At 34.8% G+C, this 19,438-nt stretch overlaps 1 protein-coding gene across 1 annotated transcript in view; it reads right to left on the minus strand.

The window, feature by feature from the left end:
- The window catches only part of LOC134662595 (death-associated inhibitor of apoptosis 1-like), a 32,233-nt gene extending 17,550 nt beyond the window's left edge, over nt 1-14,683 (minus strand). Inside the window, exon 1 of the mRNA XM_063518866.1 lies at nt 14,333-14,683. Coding sequence (XP_063374936.1) covers nt 14,333-14,683 — 351 coding nt within the window. The remainder of the gene's footprint in view (nt 1-14,332) is intronic.
- Between the last annotated feature and the right edge of the window lie 4,755 nt (nt 14,684-19,438).

A 19,438-nucleotide genomic window follows, 5' to 3' on the forward strand; every position in this document is an offset into this window, starting at 1 on the left:
ATGCCTGAGTTAATTTTAGTCAGATCATGAAATGGCGGCGTTTCATGATATGCCTAGGAATATCTCATCAATTATTTTACGATGCGCCCGGTATGAAGCTAGGAATATCAACGAATACATTGGTCTGACCGATCTGCCGCCTCTTTTATAGTCAGATCATGAAATGGCGGCGTTTCATGATATGCCTAGGAATATCTCGATATGCCCGATTTTACGATCTGCCGCCGACATATATACTGTAACTATATAAACATAATGTACTACTACATATTTAATGGCTCTTAACATAATGCGTAAACGTGGAGTCACGGGACAGGCTTAGCCTAGTGTGATCCACAAAATTGATACATATTAACATATGTAATTGCCTGATTTCAAAAATAAAATTTTACTTTACTTTTACTTTATGAGCGTTTTCCAAAAAAAATGTACATTTCATTCGTCTTCTTGGGCTCATTTTACTCAAATCATTTGTACATTCACGCCTCATAAATCTCATAATACATGAAAAAATGTGTCCCAAGATTTCCTTTCCAGATCGTTACATTTTAGTATGAATAATTTTTTTATTTGTATGAACGTGACGCACTGGAAAAATATATTTTCATACATAATTTTGGGACACATTTTTTCATGTATGAGGCGTAAATGTACAAATGATTCTGAGTAAAATGAGCCCAAGAAGTCAATATTTTGAAGACATGAATGAAATGTACATTTTTTTTGGAAAACGCTCTTATACTACCTACTCTAGCGCTCTCTTGGAACTACCAGTAAAATTGACAACCGGTTTCGTCTGGCGATGAAAATACCTCAACACTATTACGGTTAATTATTATGGGAAAAGGTTAAATAAATATTAGTGCCTCTAGAGACTGTTTAACAAAATAGGGTGGTTAAGAGGGAAACCTAAGTTAAGTAAGCCGGTCCTTAAAAAGAGATTAAAAATATTAGAAAATTAAAATTTTGGAAATTGTGATATGTAACTTGTTAAGCATATGTGTGCATGTTAGTTTTTAGATTATAATAAGGATTACCTATTGTTTAAATGCTATTGTTTTATACTAATTGTTTTGTTTAGGTGCATGATTCGATTAGTTAAGTGAGCGCTTCCTTCCCCAACAAACTGGTTACAGTTTGGCGATATTATAAATTTTGTTTGCGAGCATGTACCTTTTGTGTAAAAAAAAACTATTCAAACAAACAACAGTCGCACCTAGCATAGGTATTCAGAAAGTGGTTGGCAATGAACAACTCCTAGAAAACCTGGAACACTGATTTCTTCTAACTTTTAATAGGTAATTCGATCGCTTAACTTAAATGTCAAAGGTTACAAGGAATTGCATAAACTAGCAATCTAAATTTTAAATTGGTTTTAAAGCATAAAACTGGTAAGTTTTCAAATCATGTCTGAAATATTCATAATAAGGCAGGGTCATAGAATATGCAATTTTATAATTGGTTTATTTTTATTGGCTTATTTTAATAAGGTATGTTTATAATTAGGTATATATGTACATTGTAATTATGTTAATAAATTACAAATATAAGTTATATGACCAATTATGGTCTTTGGTGGTCTTTCACTACCAAGACATCGCATGTAATTTTAGTTACATTGCGTTATTTAGTATCGACTGAATTCATTGTACTATGTTATTAGCAATGTATCGAATATTTCACGCAAGTTCTTGATCCGTCTAAATGGGGCTTCATGGTATGTGGATCGGACAAGTTGCTTCCACCGGTTATTGTCCAGCGCGTCTCTTACGTTTAGAATTTGCTTCGAGGACGATGAATCTTTAATCTTGATCCGTCTAAATGGGGCTTGAGGCTGAGCACGCGCCTCGGTCACCAGGGAGCGGCCCCAGAGAGAAATTGGTACCTAAAAGACGGGCACTTTTCATAGTATCAGTATAGGTACCAGTGTTCAGCAAATTAGAAATATGTACCTAGTATTAACATTATAAAACTAATATTTATTCGCAGTGCATCTTGCTTGTACGAGTATCTACTAATCACATGTTGGTAAATATTTCTAGGGCCGTACTAATGAACACTTGAACAGTTGTTAACTTTAAAATATTCGCTAAAATATTGGCAGTTTATATTTTTACGATTAACCCATTTTAATCCTAAATCTGTTATCCCTAATTTATTTATCGCTGCTCAGTAAACCGGTCCAATTCGGCAGCCAGCTAAAGTGACAGGTGGATGAAATGCTACCGAAGGCAAACTTTTAATTAGGCCGGAGGACTTTGCGATTCTGAAATTCAAACGACAATTATAATTTTAAGATGCCCTTCCTCTACCTACGCCGATCATCCAAAATTAAAACGTTAAGTCGCATCTGAATGAAAATGATCTACTTTACAGTAAACGTTTTTGGATAGCACTTATGGAAACGTCACTATAGGTAAGTGAAGTCAGACATCAGGCGATGGTGTGATAAGCTTGAAAATCGTCAATTACACGTACCTACATGACAATAATATTAACACCAGCGACCTATTTGCTCGTACCTAGGTACTTAATTTCGCACTCCAAGTGGGATTGATGAGTACTAAGCGACGGGGCACAAGTAAATACCAGTTGGATCAATCTTAGCCAAGACGACAAAATACAAAATGGAACGCTATTGTCTCGCTATCATATTAGTACGATAGAGGCAGATAACGTTTCATTTCTCTGCGAACGATTGTCATCTTGGCTAGGCTCCCAGCGCTTAAAATATTGCACGGCATTACAGAAGACTTTCTGTCTTCAACTTACCCTAAGGCACCTTACAATCCAATTTAGAACTCGACGCTCATTTTCTAATAGCTTTATTACGAAGTAAAAGGTAATTAAATTATCTTTTTACTTAAATGTTCTAAAGATTTCTACGGAGCCAAATTATTTACCTAAGTAGGGACGGGTCAAATCGTAAATATTACATTGAAAAAAGTTACAGTCTGTATCTGTATTCTATTTCTGTTACTGCTGTGATTCCGAAAAGCTCGCCGTTTTTTAGGGGCTACCGCGAAAACCGAAATTCGCAAATTGCGGGGATCTTTCTCTTTTATTCCAGTGAAGGCGTAATTATAGTTACAGAGAAAAATGCCCGCAATTTGCGAACTTCGATTTTCGCAGTTATAGCTTCCGTAGTTCGAAATCCGAGATCCTCTCAAGATTGGCACTTTACATGAAAATCCTCCCCGTGTGAAGATGTTCAAGTTAAAATTTGTCCCGATATAGTGCAAAATTGCGTTGAATCTTTTAATATGAAGTTCGTATTATCCATTAATAACATTTTGACACCCCATTCCCCCTTCCGCCAAAAGCGCCAAAAGCGTTTTTCATCGCTCAAAGTCAGCCGCCTGGCTTAATTTTAATTATACTTAATTATACTAAGATACATTATAATTTAGTTGTTGTTATTACTTTAATATGTGTAAATGTATAAAATATAAATAAAACAATGCATTATTGTTCATTTGTATTTCATACTTCATCTCGACATTCTCGACGTCTACAATCCTGCACTTATTGGTTTTGATCCAATGGTTAACTGGCAAAGAATGCCTTGATGCATTTACAATTACGTACGCGTACGTAAAATACGTACTTACGTCAGCAGACAACGAATTATAGTTACAGAGAAAAATGCCCGCAATTTGCGAACTTCGATTTTCGCAGTTATAGCTTCCGTAGTTCGAAATCCGAGATCCTCTCAAGATTGGCACTTTACATGAAAATCCTCCCCGTGTGAAGATGTTCAAGTTAAAATTTGTCCCGATATAGTGCAAAATTGCGTTGAATCTTTTAATATGAAGTTCGTATTATCCATTAATAACATTTTGACACCCCATTCCCCCTTCCGCCAAAAGCGCCAAAAGCGTTTTTCATCGCTCAAAGTCAGCCGCCTGGCTTAATTTTAATTATACTTAATTATACTAAGATACATTATAATTTAGTTGTTGTTATTACTTTAATATGTGTAAATGTATAAAATATAAATAAAACAATGCATTATTGTTCATTTGTATTTCATACTTCATCTCGACATTCTCGACGTCTACAATCCTGCACTTATTGGTTTTGATCCAATGGTTAACTGGCAAAGAATGCCTTGATGCATTTACAATTACGTACGCGTACGTAAAATACGTACTTACGTCAGCAGACAACGAAGCAGCTTTAAGCGTACGCTAATTTTCGAATTCACGAACAAATACCGCGCGATCAGCCGATCACTAAATGTATTCTAGAGGAAAATTAACAATCAAAATTGACAAATAAACCTTTAACTTTGTGTCGACATTGAGCCGGTTCGGGTACGTGATGGCAATGTTTGGAAGTTAGAAAATGGGTCAATGTATTCCGTTCACTCTTTAAGCTTAAACACTAGCTGGGTGCTATTGATCTGGGTTTAGTGTGTCACTGTAGCTTAAAATCACACGGCTGAAAAACCGACAGAACGGTTGCTGACATTTCGGGTGGCGAAGTTTGTTTTATAGTACCATGCCTTATGGGAAACGGTCGAAGAGATAGTTCAGATCCGGAAACCGCTACCAACTTTTAGTATGTTGTTGGGCATGGTATTTCGTCTCCAAAACTGCCGGGAGACAGCGGCGCCGGCCATCTACTTCAGCGGAATGACGTCATCAAAATGACTCCCGCCTTGTTGCGAATATTGCATATTGCACCCAAAATATGCATTGCACATACACGTGTTGGCTATTAAATGAAAACCTATGGTTACTTGTACACAAAATTACATAATTTTGACATCTAATGTAAACTTGACTTGGATGTGAATTGACCTCCCGGTCTTCCATAAATTACAAAATTCTACTATCTTTGCAATCTAGAATAGCAATCAACGTAGAAATATGTACTTAATCCATATTTTTAGATTTGGTTAATAATTCACTAGCGTTATTCACCGTATTTTTTTCAATTCGCGGGAAGCTGCAATCTAGATTAAGTTAAGTATTAAGACACACACGTACAAAAGTAACGTAAACAATTAAGTAAGTAAGCTTTTTACGTACAAAACTTCTACTCGCTATACAATTTGTAGGGAGAAGTAGAAGCGGGAGTCGGAAGAGGTAGTAGACCTCGGCGGACTTTCTCTGATCAGATCGGGGAAATCCTGAAGAATGGCCAGGTCAAGAGCACCCCAAACCGGCGAGCGTGTATGAGGAATGTTATAAAAGTGAAGGAAGCGAAAGAGGTATGCCAGGATCGTAGCAAGTGGTCCGTCCCTCCGTGGTCTCTGCCTACCCCTCCGGGAAATAGCCGTGATTATATGTATGTATGTATGTACAATTTTTAGCAACAGACATTGATATCAGACAGATATAGGTATGTTACATGTTCGTGGCGTATGTGTTTGACAGTTTTTTCTGTTAGAGCAAAACTAAATAAAATACAATAATCTGAATCGAAGGCGCGCCACAGTGTCTCGAAGCCATTAACAGCACAGTACGGTTACCATCAGTTTGTCACTGACATAAACACCGTCGAGAACGTAATTTACTTTCTAAACATCCCGTTTGCACGAATATGCGAGTGCGAGCGAGATGTATAGAAAGTAAATTACGTTCTCGACGGCGTTTAAAATGTCAGTGACAAACTGATGGTAACCGTACAGCACCTGGTACGGTTTACCCGAGAACCGCCACTAAGAACCGCCATTATTATTGAAGAACTTCAGTGACAATAGCTTGGTTCTTCCGCTGTAAAAGTTGTAACGAGCCAAGTCTAAGGGAAAATTTCTGGGCTGAGTTCCGGATTTGCAGTTCAAACAATCCGCGCTAGTCGCAGTCCGCACTAGTTCAAACAAAGACTCCTCTAATGAAGTAAACTAAAACTACTAATGCTGCAATTGAAAGCTCAGTCGATTGCTCCTAAAACTTAACCATACTTGAAATAGGGCGAGATATTAAGGTGCAGTGCGTTCAGCCAGCAAACCGTAGAGCTTTTAGATCTACGGTTGCCAAAAAATATGAATAGAATTGTATGTTTGCACAAAGGATATTACTTTAGTCGAGTGTGCTCAGAGCATAAAAAGGTCAACGACGGCGTTGCGTGAACAAGAGATTTCCTTTGGCAGGATTGGTCCTTATTAGGACCCAAGCATGGATTTAAGAAGTGGAGCCACCCAGATTTTTGTTGCAGGTGGGGGTTGGAGGGGTTTTAAGCTTTTGCGACGTCTGAATAATTCTGTTTAGTTTAGGTTCTAAGTCAAGTTTAGTATCATTTTCAACCAACGATATTAAGTAGGGATAAGTGCGTTCATACAAATTCGACTGAACATTCTCGTTAAGCAAACACAGGCGCCATCTGTTGTATAGTATGCGTACCACCGGCCAAGTCGGAGACATATCGACTACCGTAGGCTCAAAGGGCGTAAGGGATACAAATTTCCACCTCCCTTTTTACACCCTTAAGGGATTATTTTTGAGATTAAAAGTAAGCTATGTTCTTCCCTGGGACTCAAACCATCTCTATACCAAATTTCAACTAAATTGGTTCAGCAGTTTAAGCGTTAAGAGGAATTTAAAAAAAAAGATTTTTTTTTTCATATTTTATGTGTTTTTACTAGAGATGCACCGGATATCCGGTTACTATCCGGTATCCGGCCTATCCGGCCGTTATTTTAGTATCCGGCCGGATACCGGATAGTGACCTACTATCCGGCCGGATACCGGATAGTGACCTACTATCCGGCCGGATACCGGATAGTGACCTACTATCCGGCCGGATACCGGATAGTAAAATTAACACATTTTGGGGTAAAAAATGGAAACTAAAAAACAGTCACGGTCATAATGCTAACGACACAGTAGATGGAAATGAATACGTAACCAATGTCACTCGATACACTTATTTGTTTACACAAAAATACGCGCGCGCACTTGTAACTATAAACGAACTTACTACCTAATGACATGATAAAACTCGTTACGATCCTAGAAATGTGTCCGCGCGAACGTTCACTACGAAACAGGTCGAAAGTAGTCGAAACCTGCACGACGCGCACCTGCAAAACTCAAAATATAGGTATAGTTCCGCCGGCCGAATATCCGGCGGCCGGATACCGGATATTCTTCCAGTGCCAAGGCCGGATATCCGGTATCCGGTATCCGGCCAAACAACTATCCGTTGCATCTTTTTACATCGGAATGGTGTCATTATGATATTATAAATGAATTCGGCATCCCCGATTTATACGAAAATGATAGGTACTAAACTTGGCTTAGTAACTAAAATGATATAGATATCAAGATAAAGTTGAGAGCTCAGCGAGGTACGTTCGAAAAAGTACCTGCCGTTTAGGTCGCCCGTAATGACCGGTCGGATTTAGGCAGGTACCTACCTAACTACTTCTGTATTCAAATAAACCAAATTAATGCTAAAAAGGGTTAGGACTGCGTAAATATATTTATGTAAATGCGAAGAAATTGTAGCAAGAGACATAAGTATTAGACTTGAGGTATGATAAGTAGGTGTGTATGTTGAGTGACCTTCCTTCTCCCATTATGGGTTACCAGGGTGCGTAGCCAACGTGCCAATCGTTAACGCTCCGTAGTCATAGAGATGACTATGTCGCATAGTGTGAAAGAGTGATAGAGAGAGCTCTATCACTCTTTCACACTATGCGACAGTACCAGTTGCGTTTCGTTCGCTACGGAGCGTTAACGATTGGCACGTTGGCTACGCACCCTGTTTCTTAAAATAAAAATACCTACCTACATTCAAAATTAAAACTTGTTAGCATTCATTTTCAGGCGTAATACAAAAGAAAAGAAAACGAAATAATCTTATGTTTACAGTTTTCTACACATACTTATGTAAAGTCGGGCCAAGATAACTCTGCATGGCATTTGCAGTGACAAAGTGTGAACTTGTCATCATTAATATCAAAATTATATGAAAATATGACGTTTATATAAACCCGCTCACTTTAATCTTAATTCTTATACATATAATAGGTAAGTAGATATTTATACTTAATATTTATTTCCCACTAAACTAGTGTACAGCACAGTAGGTACACCTGACAAACTGAGAAATGGGATGAAAAATCGAATTGTAAAGTGTATGTATGTTGGCATGCATATGTCTCTATCGTTAGAAGAAAAGCCGCCGTGAAGCCGCGATACGTGCCCGCGTCGCTCCCTGGCCCCTATTTCACCACGGTGACAGGTGCGACAATTGTCGACATCACGTTACTGACGTCACAGGCCTCCATAGACTACGGTAACCGCTTAACCATCGGACGGGCGATGTGCTTGTTTACCACCAACATATTAATTAAAAAAAACTGCATTATATCGCCAATAAATAAGTACCTACTTATTTTGCGAAGCTAATGACAATTGTCACAATAAACACGACAATTGTCACGAACTTCCGACACAGAACTCATTACCTGTCAAGAATTCTCGAAAGTTCTATTAAATCGTGTGACAATTGTCATCATCATCATCATAAACTTCGAAAGAGACCTGTTTTTGCCGATATAATAAAGTTTTTTTTTAAATAATACAATGATGGAGGCAAACTGGAATACGGCCCGCCCGATGGTAGGTAAGCGGTAACCGTAGCCCATGGATGCCCTGTGACGTCAGCAACAGTGACATTTGTCGAATTGTCGCACCTGTCGCCGTGGTGAAATAGGGGCCGGCCTCTCTGCACGCATATGGGAGCTCTCCCATCCCCTAACTAGGACGCAGCCTTAGCACGCGACCACTCCATTACAATACTTTTCACAGTACGGCTACAAGCTACCATTCGAAAATGAGTGGCGGTATTCCCAGTAATAACAATTGAACCTATTTTTTTTATTTTAAAATGCAAACAATCGATTTGAGGGGCTAAATTATTTAAATGACAGGTTGCGCACACCTCCTGGGATTGCGCAAATTCGGATTACACGTATTTAAAGTTACTAGATTTCCAGCTTGCTGGGAATTCATGCCTCAAAACGCTTTCATGGATCGAATTTAATTGGCCTACTTAAAGAGTAGTTATAGCTATAAATTATACTACAAAGTGAAATCTACATAGCAACTAAGTATAAATTAAAAGTTATTAAATCAAATTTTATATATTAAATAGACAAACTAATTAACCCGTCATTTCCCACGATATGACGTTTAAGAATTTAAAATATTCGATGTTGTCATCTCTTGCGATAATACGTTACGTGCTTTTTAATGAAGCAGCGACGACGTGCCTCAAAAATAGCAAAAAAAAATTCACCACCTCCGTCCGGAATTTTAATAACAATATGGCTCATATAAGAATATTATTTTTGGCGTTTTAAACCACAACAAGAAGAATTTTTGTTTGTTGGGATGTGTAGTAAAAATGTTTGTGTTTCACTCAGGGGCAAATTTTGTTTAACCCTCGTCCTTTGAAACCCTCGCAACGCTCAAGGTTCCATTTTTCTTGGAATCTTTCGCTTGCTCTGGTATCGATATTAGCACGAGCAGTTAAACAACAATTAACTTTGCCCCCTTGTAAAACAAATAAATATTTTCCCCTTAAAACAAACGATATCGTAGGACACCTGACACTTGCCGGCCTAAAGTCTATTTATTCTTTCCGTAGACTAAAATGACAACCACAAATGTCAAACGTAGAAATAATGTGGCCAGCTTAAAACAAACAGTGATGATCTTTTGAAATATGATGCGGAAGGGTAGAAAGTAACACCACTATAGTCGGGTAAATAATGAATACTTTAATAGAAACTGTTGGCCTTATATACTAATTTACATCCTTTGTCTGAGTTCAATCATGTGGAAAATCGCAATGAATCATAATAATATTAATTGTATTTTATTGTGTCGTCTCGAGTTACATTGGAATGCCGATTATTATTGAAGCGTGAAAAGAATTTTTAATTTATCTATTTGTCAGCTGATCAGCTGTGATCAGCTGTGTGGCCTCACTACAACTCTCTCCTTTTTTTTTGAGACAAAAATAGTACATTTACAGAACTATTTTTGATTTACAAGTATATGTACTTAATTCTACAGTATACATATTGGTTCTTAAAAATTAAATAAACAAATCTTACTGCTACCTGGATACATAATTTGCTTACATGCCTATTTCTAACATTACATTTTTAAGATACCTATTGAATGCATTGTTGCACTAACATGTGTTTATCTTTATCTACATGTTATGCGTTATAGGACACTCTTTTACTTATGGTTCCTTATTTGGATGGCGGTATGTGCTCAGATCTTAGGTTTTTTGTTACATTATTATCTTGGATTTATTTATTCACTTTCTTTCTTAAAAATTTTTTTTTTGTTTGTTGTTTTTATTTATACATGGTAGGGTTTTGTTCGGTTTTTATGCACCAAATATTCTTTTCCTGAAACTAATATTTTAACATTTTCACTTTGATCTTGAATTACCGTATATGGTCCCGTATACACTGGGTCCATTTTATCTCTATTTTCCTTTTTCACTAATACTAAATCTCCTGTTTTATAATTTATGGGATTGGTTTTTACATCATAATTAGTTTTTCTTGATAATTTTGACTTAATTAAATTATTTCTAGCATCCTCTTGGGATTTTTGTAATCTATACTTAAGGTCTATGGGATAAGAGTTAAAATTATAATGGGTCTATTTGTTTTACAATATTTGTTATATATGATTACGGTTTAATTTAAACTTTTTTTTTTTTTTTTAGATGCCGAAAAGTATTAAATAATACTTTTGATAATATGTCATTGACAATATAAAGGTTTCATAAAAATGTGTGTGTGTATGCTTTACTGAATGCTAATATTTGTACCCTGATTTTGAATAACAGTAAATGGCTCCTTTATACATTGGGTAGTTATAACTATGTGGTTACAAAGAATTTTTCTACATTGATGACGAACAAACTCTAACTTTTAAATTAAGTGGGTTTTATTTTATTTTGTTTTATTCATTTTTTTATATTTTTTTATATGGACCTATTGTAGGTATGGCAAGTAGATTGTTAGGTACTTATTTTTGCTAATTCTCTTCGACATGTAAACTATTCATTAATTCACTAATTTATTATTATATTCTTGACACAATACAACGTGTATTGTATTCATATTTTACATGTAAGGTATTTTATGTGATTATTATTTTATTCTTTATTTATCTTTCATCTTAGGTTAGGTTTTTTTTTTAATATGAATATAAAAGTAAAATATAAAATTATTATTATTAATTATTTAATTAAGTATGTATTTATATTGTTGTTTACTTGATTTATTTATCATTATCACTGTAATTTTAGGTATTTATTTAATGTAAGTATTACGTTTAATTTAGATATGGTTAATGTTCTTTGTTTTAATTTAGTTTTATTCTTAAATATATTTAGTTCATAATTTATTTAATTATATATTTATTTTCTTTTCTGTATTGTTTGAGTTGTTATTTATTTATTTATTTAGTGTAATGTTATATTTAGATTTTTATATGATTTTTTTTTTTTTTTTTTTACAGGCTGTTTTTTAACACATGTTTATATTAATAAACATACTATGTGTCCAAAGACATTCATGCTAGGTAACTCGACCGTATGATGTCTCAAGGATTCAGTGTTTGGTAGTAAAAAAAAAATCTAACCTAATAGTGTTATAGTGTCTATTATTTTCCTGGGTTTTTTTTCTTCTTTTTTTTTTTTTTTTTTTAAATCATAATTCTTGCTCGGTATTTGTGGGAAATTGTTTATTATTCCAAGAATCGATTGCCAATGAGCCATTTTGTAATGTCTGCATTGTGACCTAATAATGTAAGCTGACTTCGTGATTCTTGTCACCTGTCTTTTAAAAAGTACACGGCGCCTTTTAATAGCGCTCTCGGTCGGCCGACCCTTTGTTTACATACAACATATTTATTAAGGATACAAAAATTCATTATTTATTATTTATTATAGCGCGCTAATACATATTACGCGTTAATATGTATTGCCAGACAGTTGTTTTCACACATCGGAACAGCTGTAAAAAACTTTCCGTGTGCCCAAGGACCGCTGCAATTGAGAGCTCGCTCGAATTGTCTAGGTTTCAAGGGTTATTGCCTGGTTGTATCCTGGTGTACCTTGCTTACATTATTTATTTCCACGAGCTTCCCAGTTTTGAAAGGAAACCATCATTTTGAAAACTTAAAGCATATAAGAGTCGCAATAACTTTTAGGTGATCAGGCTAATTGTTTGTTTGCAACACTTATCTGATTTAGCTCTCTCAATGTGTTATTTATATTTTTCCTTTCTTTTTATTTTATTTCTTTCATTATATATTTTTTTTTTATAGCTACTCGTATAATACCTAAATGTTGTGAATAATTTCTAGTTTTATATATATATTTTTTTTAATGCGTCAAATGTATATTTTTTTTTTTGTGTGGTTATTTATTTTTCTTGTTTCTATGTACTCGAAATTTTTAGATGACATAGCATATGTTGCATGTGCTTCCGTATTGGTTGACGTGTGACGAGCACGCGTGACGCGGCCTTCACAAGTCTGGTGCATTCCATTAATCATATGTTTAAGTTGATTAGTAGTTAGTGTTGATATGTTTGTGTTACTTTGTATGTTTTGTTGTTATTGGTAATTTGTTGGATGTGAATATTGTTTTTCTTATTAAATTTTTGTATTATTCCTTATATTTGGTTGTTATAAGTACTTATATGAGAGTGGTGAGTGGGTGATGGCATTTTCTTATTTTTATGCAATAATTCATTAGTTATGTAGTAGATTCGCGGATTGAATATTATTGATATATAAATGTAAGTTAATGTATGTTAATGTAAGATTGTTATTTATCCACTTTAGATTTAAAAACACAATATTTACTCAGATTGACTACATGTCATAGAAATAAGTTATATCGTTAATCAATAAAAAAAAATGAAATCAAATTATTAAATTGAACAGATAATATTAAAAAAAATAGATTATAATTCGCATTAAAGATATTAAAGTATATGTAAGCTGAAATTATTTGACCTAAAATAATAATAATATTCTGTGTAAGTAATGTTTTCATGTATAAAATAATAATGTGTTTTGGAATAGTAATGAAGTGCTGACATATAAAATACTTCTATTTTACCAATAAAAGTTTGATTGATTAATTGCAATAGTGATATGATTTGATTGGGGTTTTTTTTTTTTGGAAACACGAAATTAATTTGTAACTGGTTAAGAGGGCCTTTGCAAAAATATATTAATATGTTACCTATTGAAAACCAAATGGTGTGAAAGCTACTTTTTTTTATGTTAAATTGGATAATAATTTGAAAAGACCATAAGTGATGTTGTTTAATGTGTGGAATAGTAGATTCTAGTGTTTGTCAGCTAGTCAAAGTTAATGTTAGGTTAGTTTGTTAGTGGTTTTGTCCTTGTCTTGGGAAATGGGTTTTGTTTTGAAATGTTAGGTTAGTTTGTTAGTGTTAGTGTTAGTGGTGGGTGGTGGTGGGTTAGTGATTTGTTTCGTTTTTACTGAAGCTAAATGATGTTATTATGACGTCAATGTTAGTGTTATTGTTGAGGTGGTTTTTTTTTTTATATTGTGGTCTTTAAAATATATAATATACTTAAGTTAATTGCAAAGATGGGAATAATGGAATGCACCCCCGTGTTAATTATTTAACGTTGCTGATTGTGTAAAGTTTTTTGAGTTAACCATGCGACGCGTTATATGTGTAATTATTGATGGATACTAGAAAATGTTTTTGTTTTATTAGCTGTTTTATTTTAATTAGTTGTTGATATTTAATTTTATCTATATGTATGTTTTATTACTTGTTTTGTTTTAATAAGTTGTTGATATTTAATTTTATCTATATGTATGTTTTATTACTTGTTTTATTTTAATAAGTTGTTGATATTTGATTTTATCTATATGTATGTATATAACCATTTTTTTTTTTTTTACTGTGAAAAATATATTTTTGTTTTTTGTTTACTTTAAAATTAATTACTTGTGGTTTACTGGTGAATATGTATTTATATGTATTTTTTTTTTTTGACATGTATTCATGTTTTGTTTTTCGTCATAAAGTAGTAATCGTAAATTAATTAAAATTGTATTAATAGATAAATAGATAGTAGAATTTGGAATATCGCTCGCAGACGAATCTGCATATTTAAAGAATAGATTATACATTATTAAGATTATAGATCTATCTTCCCATAGATAGATAAAGTATGGATTTGATTAATATTATACTTAATGTTAATTTTAACTGATAATTTTAATAAGGCGATATAATAATCTTAAGTAGTTGGTGTGCTTACTTGTTCGTTTTCATATTGGGTACCGTTTTGGGGACGACGCACGTCTTCGATATGACCTTCTGGACGTAATCTCCTCCCTTGACGAGCTGAACGTACGCGCACCGGTCGAACCAACGCGCGTGTTGCTCCCACGGGACTTCGTCCTTCTCCCAGTCCTTGAGTCCTCCGTCGCAGTAGAAGCACTTGGTCTTGTCGCTCTGGCCGGTGTAGTAGAAGCCGGCCTCGGCGAACTCCTCGGGCTTCTGCTTCATGCTCTTGGGCCAGTGTTTGAAGGTGCGGAGCCGGGCGGCCTCGGTGTTGTAGCGCAGGTGCGGGGGCACGCTGGCGTCGGCGGCCGGCGCGCGCATGCCGCACTCGTCATGCCCTGTAGTCATCTGGTGGTTGCTGTTGGGCACAGGCGGTGTTGGTAGTGGCTGGCTGGCTGGCTGGCTGGCTGACTGGCTGGCTGGCTGGCTGGGTGGCTGGCTGGCTGGCTGGCTACTGGGCGGCGTCTAAACTGGGGCTGCCTCAAGCAGCCCGACTGGCAGGGTCGCCATGAAATATGATGCGGAAGGGTAGAAAGTAACACCACTATAGTCGGGTAAATAATGAATACTTTAATAGAAACTGTTGGCCTTATATACTAATTTTTCTACTCCAGCACTTAAATGTGTCAATTAAATGACTGACAGTGATATCTAAAGCAATGTCATTTGAATGATTTGTCTATAGGCTCATAAGATGACTGCTAGCAGTCATCTTATGAGTATAATACAACTGCTTTATTTTTTTTAAAGATACAAGTTCCGATCATCTTGATTGAAAGAGGTATGTTTTCATTTACAATAATAACTCTTTTTTTTTTAAATAATAACTCAATTTTTTTTAAATAATAACTCTTTTTTTTTAATAATAACTCTTTTTTTTTTGCTGCAGCTGTCATAGAAAAAGTAATGTATGCAACAGCTCATAATTGGTTCTTAAAATTCTCGGGTCTTTTTTTACAAAACTCGACTACGTCTCGTTTTGTAACTTCGACCCTTGAATTTTAAGAACCCTTATTATATCACTGTTGCATAAACTACTATTACATCCTTTGTCTGAGTTCAATCATGTGGAAAATCGCAATGAATCATAATAATATTAATTGTATTTTATTGTGTCGTCTCGAGTTACATTGGAATGCCGATTATTATTGAAGCGTGAAAAGAATTATAATTTATCTATTTGTCAGCTGATCAGCTGTGATCAGCTGTGTGGCCTCACTACACTTTGATTTCGGTTTGTGAATAACCGATAAATATATTTTTGATTCAAAATAAACAAAAAATGAACTCTAAATGGTTCCTTTATAAAACAGGTCACGAAAAGTACAAAGTAAGGTTCTCATAAAACTTAGTACATATACGTAGAGAAATAGGATGAGTAACTTGGTGCATTATGAGCTATATGATATGTAGCTTCGATGTGACTGTTAATCTTACAATAAAATCGCTTTAAAATATTAGAAATATTGTGTATAGACCTGGATACAAAATTTCTAAATACCTCAAAATGATGGCATTTTTACCTACGCTATTTCATATTTTTAAAACCTCTCCTAGTGTCCCCTTTTAGCACGTCACGGGTATCCATTCATTGTGTTACAGACACTTCATCAACAAATATAAGTATCTCCCAATAGTTTATTTTCGGTTAGTACCGGTTGTAGCACATCACTATTTATAAAGACGTAAAAAACTAGCAACACATGAAATGTCATTTTAGTCTACGGAAAGAATAAATAGACCTTAATAGCCATATCACTCTTCCTTATAAGTGCGATAGAGCGACTGCTAGCGTTTCGTTTCGTTTCTCTGCGAACGATAGTCGTCTTGGCTAGGCCCCCTGAAAAGAATGACACAGAGGCTGAAGATGACAGTCTACTGACAAGACTGCGAAGTGATCATATCAAATGTCTGGTTGTTCCTTTGTTCAGGCCTTGCTTTGTTGAAATTTTATTTATAGTCAGCTTAATCATCAAGGATTTTATTTTTCTAACATAATACAAACTCTCTCTTTTCCCCTTAAAGTTATCAATTCTTTCAGGTCTTTGTTTGTGAGTAGATTGCAAATATATTTATAATGACATACTATATATAGGTAACATTTTCACTACTTGGTCTAACAAATTATTAGATAACGACTAACTGGATTATTCCAAAATACATACCTACTAACAATAAGTGACTCTGAATATCCTCTATCTATTGTCTAGGTATAAATAATAAACCAGATAAGTACATATAGCAAAAATTAAGAAAAGTACATCAGTTGGAATATCAGTATAATTTTCTGTTAAATGAAACTATGTACTAAAATACTACTTATACAATAACAAGGTAATTTAACAACAAGGTTAAATTGTAAAGGTAAATAAACGTACTTTCTCTACAATACCATCTATATAATATATACATCTATATACTTCTTCATATCACTCAATCAAGTTACTTTATTATGTTACTTTTGTATGTTTAACTAGTTTATTACGAAAAATAAATGATTTATGATTTATGTTCGTTGCATTGACTAATACGTTTGTTTAATTACTCTATCTATTTTTGTAAGTTCTCGAACTCGTGGCCATAAATAATAATCCGACACAGAATTACTAAATTGAACCCTTTCAATATAAATCAAACAGTTTACATAATTAATAGCAACTATGAACTATTTGGAACGCGATATTTTCTAAGCATTCGTCAGTTTTACCTTTGCGCAGTAAACAATTACACAACAATGGTACTTACCAAATCTCAGAACAGAAATAGGGTAGCCATGGCGTGCCTATTAAATGCGGCTATTAATAAAATGTGTATTGTTTAGTGCCTCGGAAACACCAAAAGATCGTAAAGAGCGTGCGCAAGCGGCGGTGTTGACGGTAATGTGGTGATTCTTTCATTTCACTAATCTCTTGCAGAATCTACGGAGTATAGGTATGAAAAACTATTTGTAGATCATGACCCTTCGATGTTCAAAAGTAGGTACTGTTTAACGGTTAGACAGTTAGACTCTAACCCATACAGGATGATTTATTAGGAAAGGCTCTAAGGAAAATAATCAATCCTTTAGACTTCCTCTTTTTCATACAAAATAAATATTGCCTTCAATGTACGCACACATCAGTGTGTTTGACGTTGCTTGTCACGCTTTAAACATAACAAAATTTGCAATACATTGCGTCTTAGAATAAACTTTAAATTGTAATAAAAATCAAAACCAGAGTTATTTTCAAAAGTTGCTGAACAAATGTTGGTCAGTTTGAGGAGTACAGCCTACAGTTTAATTTATTGCTCCTGTTACAGGAAGCACTCTGTATAAGAATCGGCCTTATTATATGTATATACCAGACCCTTGAGTTTGACCGGTATTCTCCTATCACAAGTCACATTACAGTCACTTCTCGCCATTTTAGCCAAGCAGCGGCTATCCGATATTAAACGACAAAATGAGAGAGAGCATGCTGAATGGTTTGATCACGTAAAGAGAAGGCCTTCCGACTACGTAGGAAAGGCACTACACCTTTCCATCTCAGATCGAACCTCCGGGCACACACAGAACAAGGTGGAAGGATATGGTGCTAGCTAAAAGATAAATATTGAGTGCAAGTTATTTGAGAATTGAGAACGATGTCAAGGACAAGGCAAAGTGGAGAAAGTTAAGTAGGAATGCTGGCCCCCACCAACATTTTTTTTTTTTTTTTTTTATTATAGCTGGGAATAGCAAGACTTGGTTCAGGTCCCACTGCTGTTCACAGGCCTCTATGCACGAGAGGGATTGGGCTACAGTTCCCAATTGAAGGTATTAAAATCATACAATACTTTCAAAAAAATCTATAGATAGAATAAACTCGATATAATTACGTGAATCCTACGAATGTGCGATGTTTTTAAGGCGAAAAGGCTTCGCAGCACGTTCCTCGTGTTTCTTTCCATCTAGTTACGATCTTACGAGGCGAGCTCGTTTTTAACTGTTCTTAATTTGCTAAGTGATAATAAATAAAATAAAAATAAAAATAAAATAAAATAATTGAGCACCTGTGCACAGTGTGGGATTTTTCCTCAATTTTGCGAAACTATGTTTAATTGTTTAATTTGTCTGCCATATCAAATGATAACGAACATTGAAACTCCCGTAGTCCTATGTATCATAGTTTTGAATATTTTCGAAAAATAGAGAAACCTCCATAGAAGTCCATATAAACCTGAAAACTGTAATTACTCACATTTCCTGCCTCTGTTTAAAAATCATTCTTATAAATTTATGTTAAGGTATTTTTAATACACCGATATCATTTACTAGAAATTGAAATTGATGACTCTAGAGGACGGTATCACCAATTTTTTCATAATTTCAAAAATATTTTTTTGTCGACAAATTTGTGTTATTTTCTTTTTGAAATGAAATGAAATTTATTAATGTATGTTGAGAAAGGGTTTTCGAATTAAAGCTATTGTACTTCATTTCATTTCCTGTAATGCACTAGTCTCAAAACGCACTATTAGTCAATACACTCTAATTTCGAAAGCCCCTCTTCTCATAAGAAACTAGGCCCAAAATACCATATTTCCAAAAAGGCTCATTCTCGATTTACACGAGAACCATTGAGAACTAGTCCCAAAATTCACCTTTCCCAAAATACCCCAAATTGTGTTCACCTGTGCGTGGCGTAATACTTTATTCTCATAATGCATAGGTCTCAAAACACTCTAGTTCCAAAATACCCAATTTTTTGGAATGTATCTTTGTGATTGCTTTAATAAGCCGTAACCATTACCCGTTTGATGCCAAAAATATTTTTTGCAAAATTATTTAATTATTATTTTGAGCTATACAGGGTGTAATCGTTAAGTGTTGCTCGGCGATAGTTCCGTAAATATAGCAGATATCAGAAAATTCCAAATTGATATCGAAAGTGCATTACTGGCATTGGGTTTCAGCAATTGCTTAAAGAGGGCGGAGCCCTTCCCAATGCTACATGATATCCTTCATCAGAGATTTAACAGATTATGCTGATTGCTGACACAATCGTTCGGAGTACTTATCTTACGTTTCCTAACTCATGTGCGTTGCACTCAAAGCGTGCGCCGAATATAATAGTCTCAGTT

This window comes from Cydia amplana, chromosome 3, assembly GCF_948474715.1.
Source record: "Cydia amplana chromosome 3, ilCydAmpl1.1, whole genome shotgun sequence".
NCBI lineage: Eukaryota > Metazoa > Arthropoda > Insecta > Lepidoptera > Tortricidae > Cydia > Cydia amplana.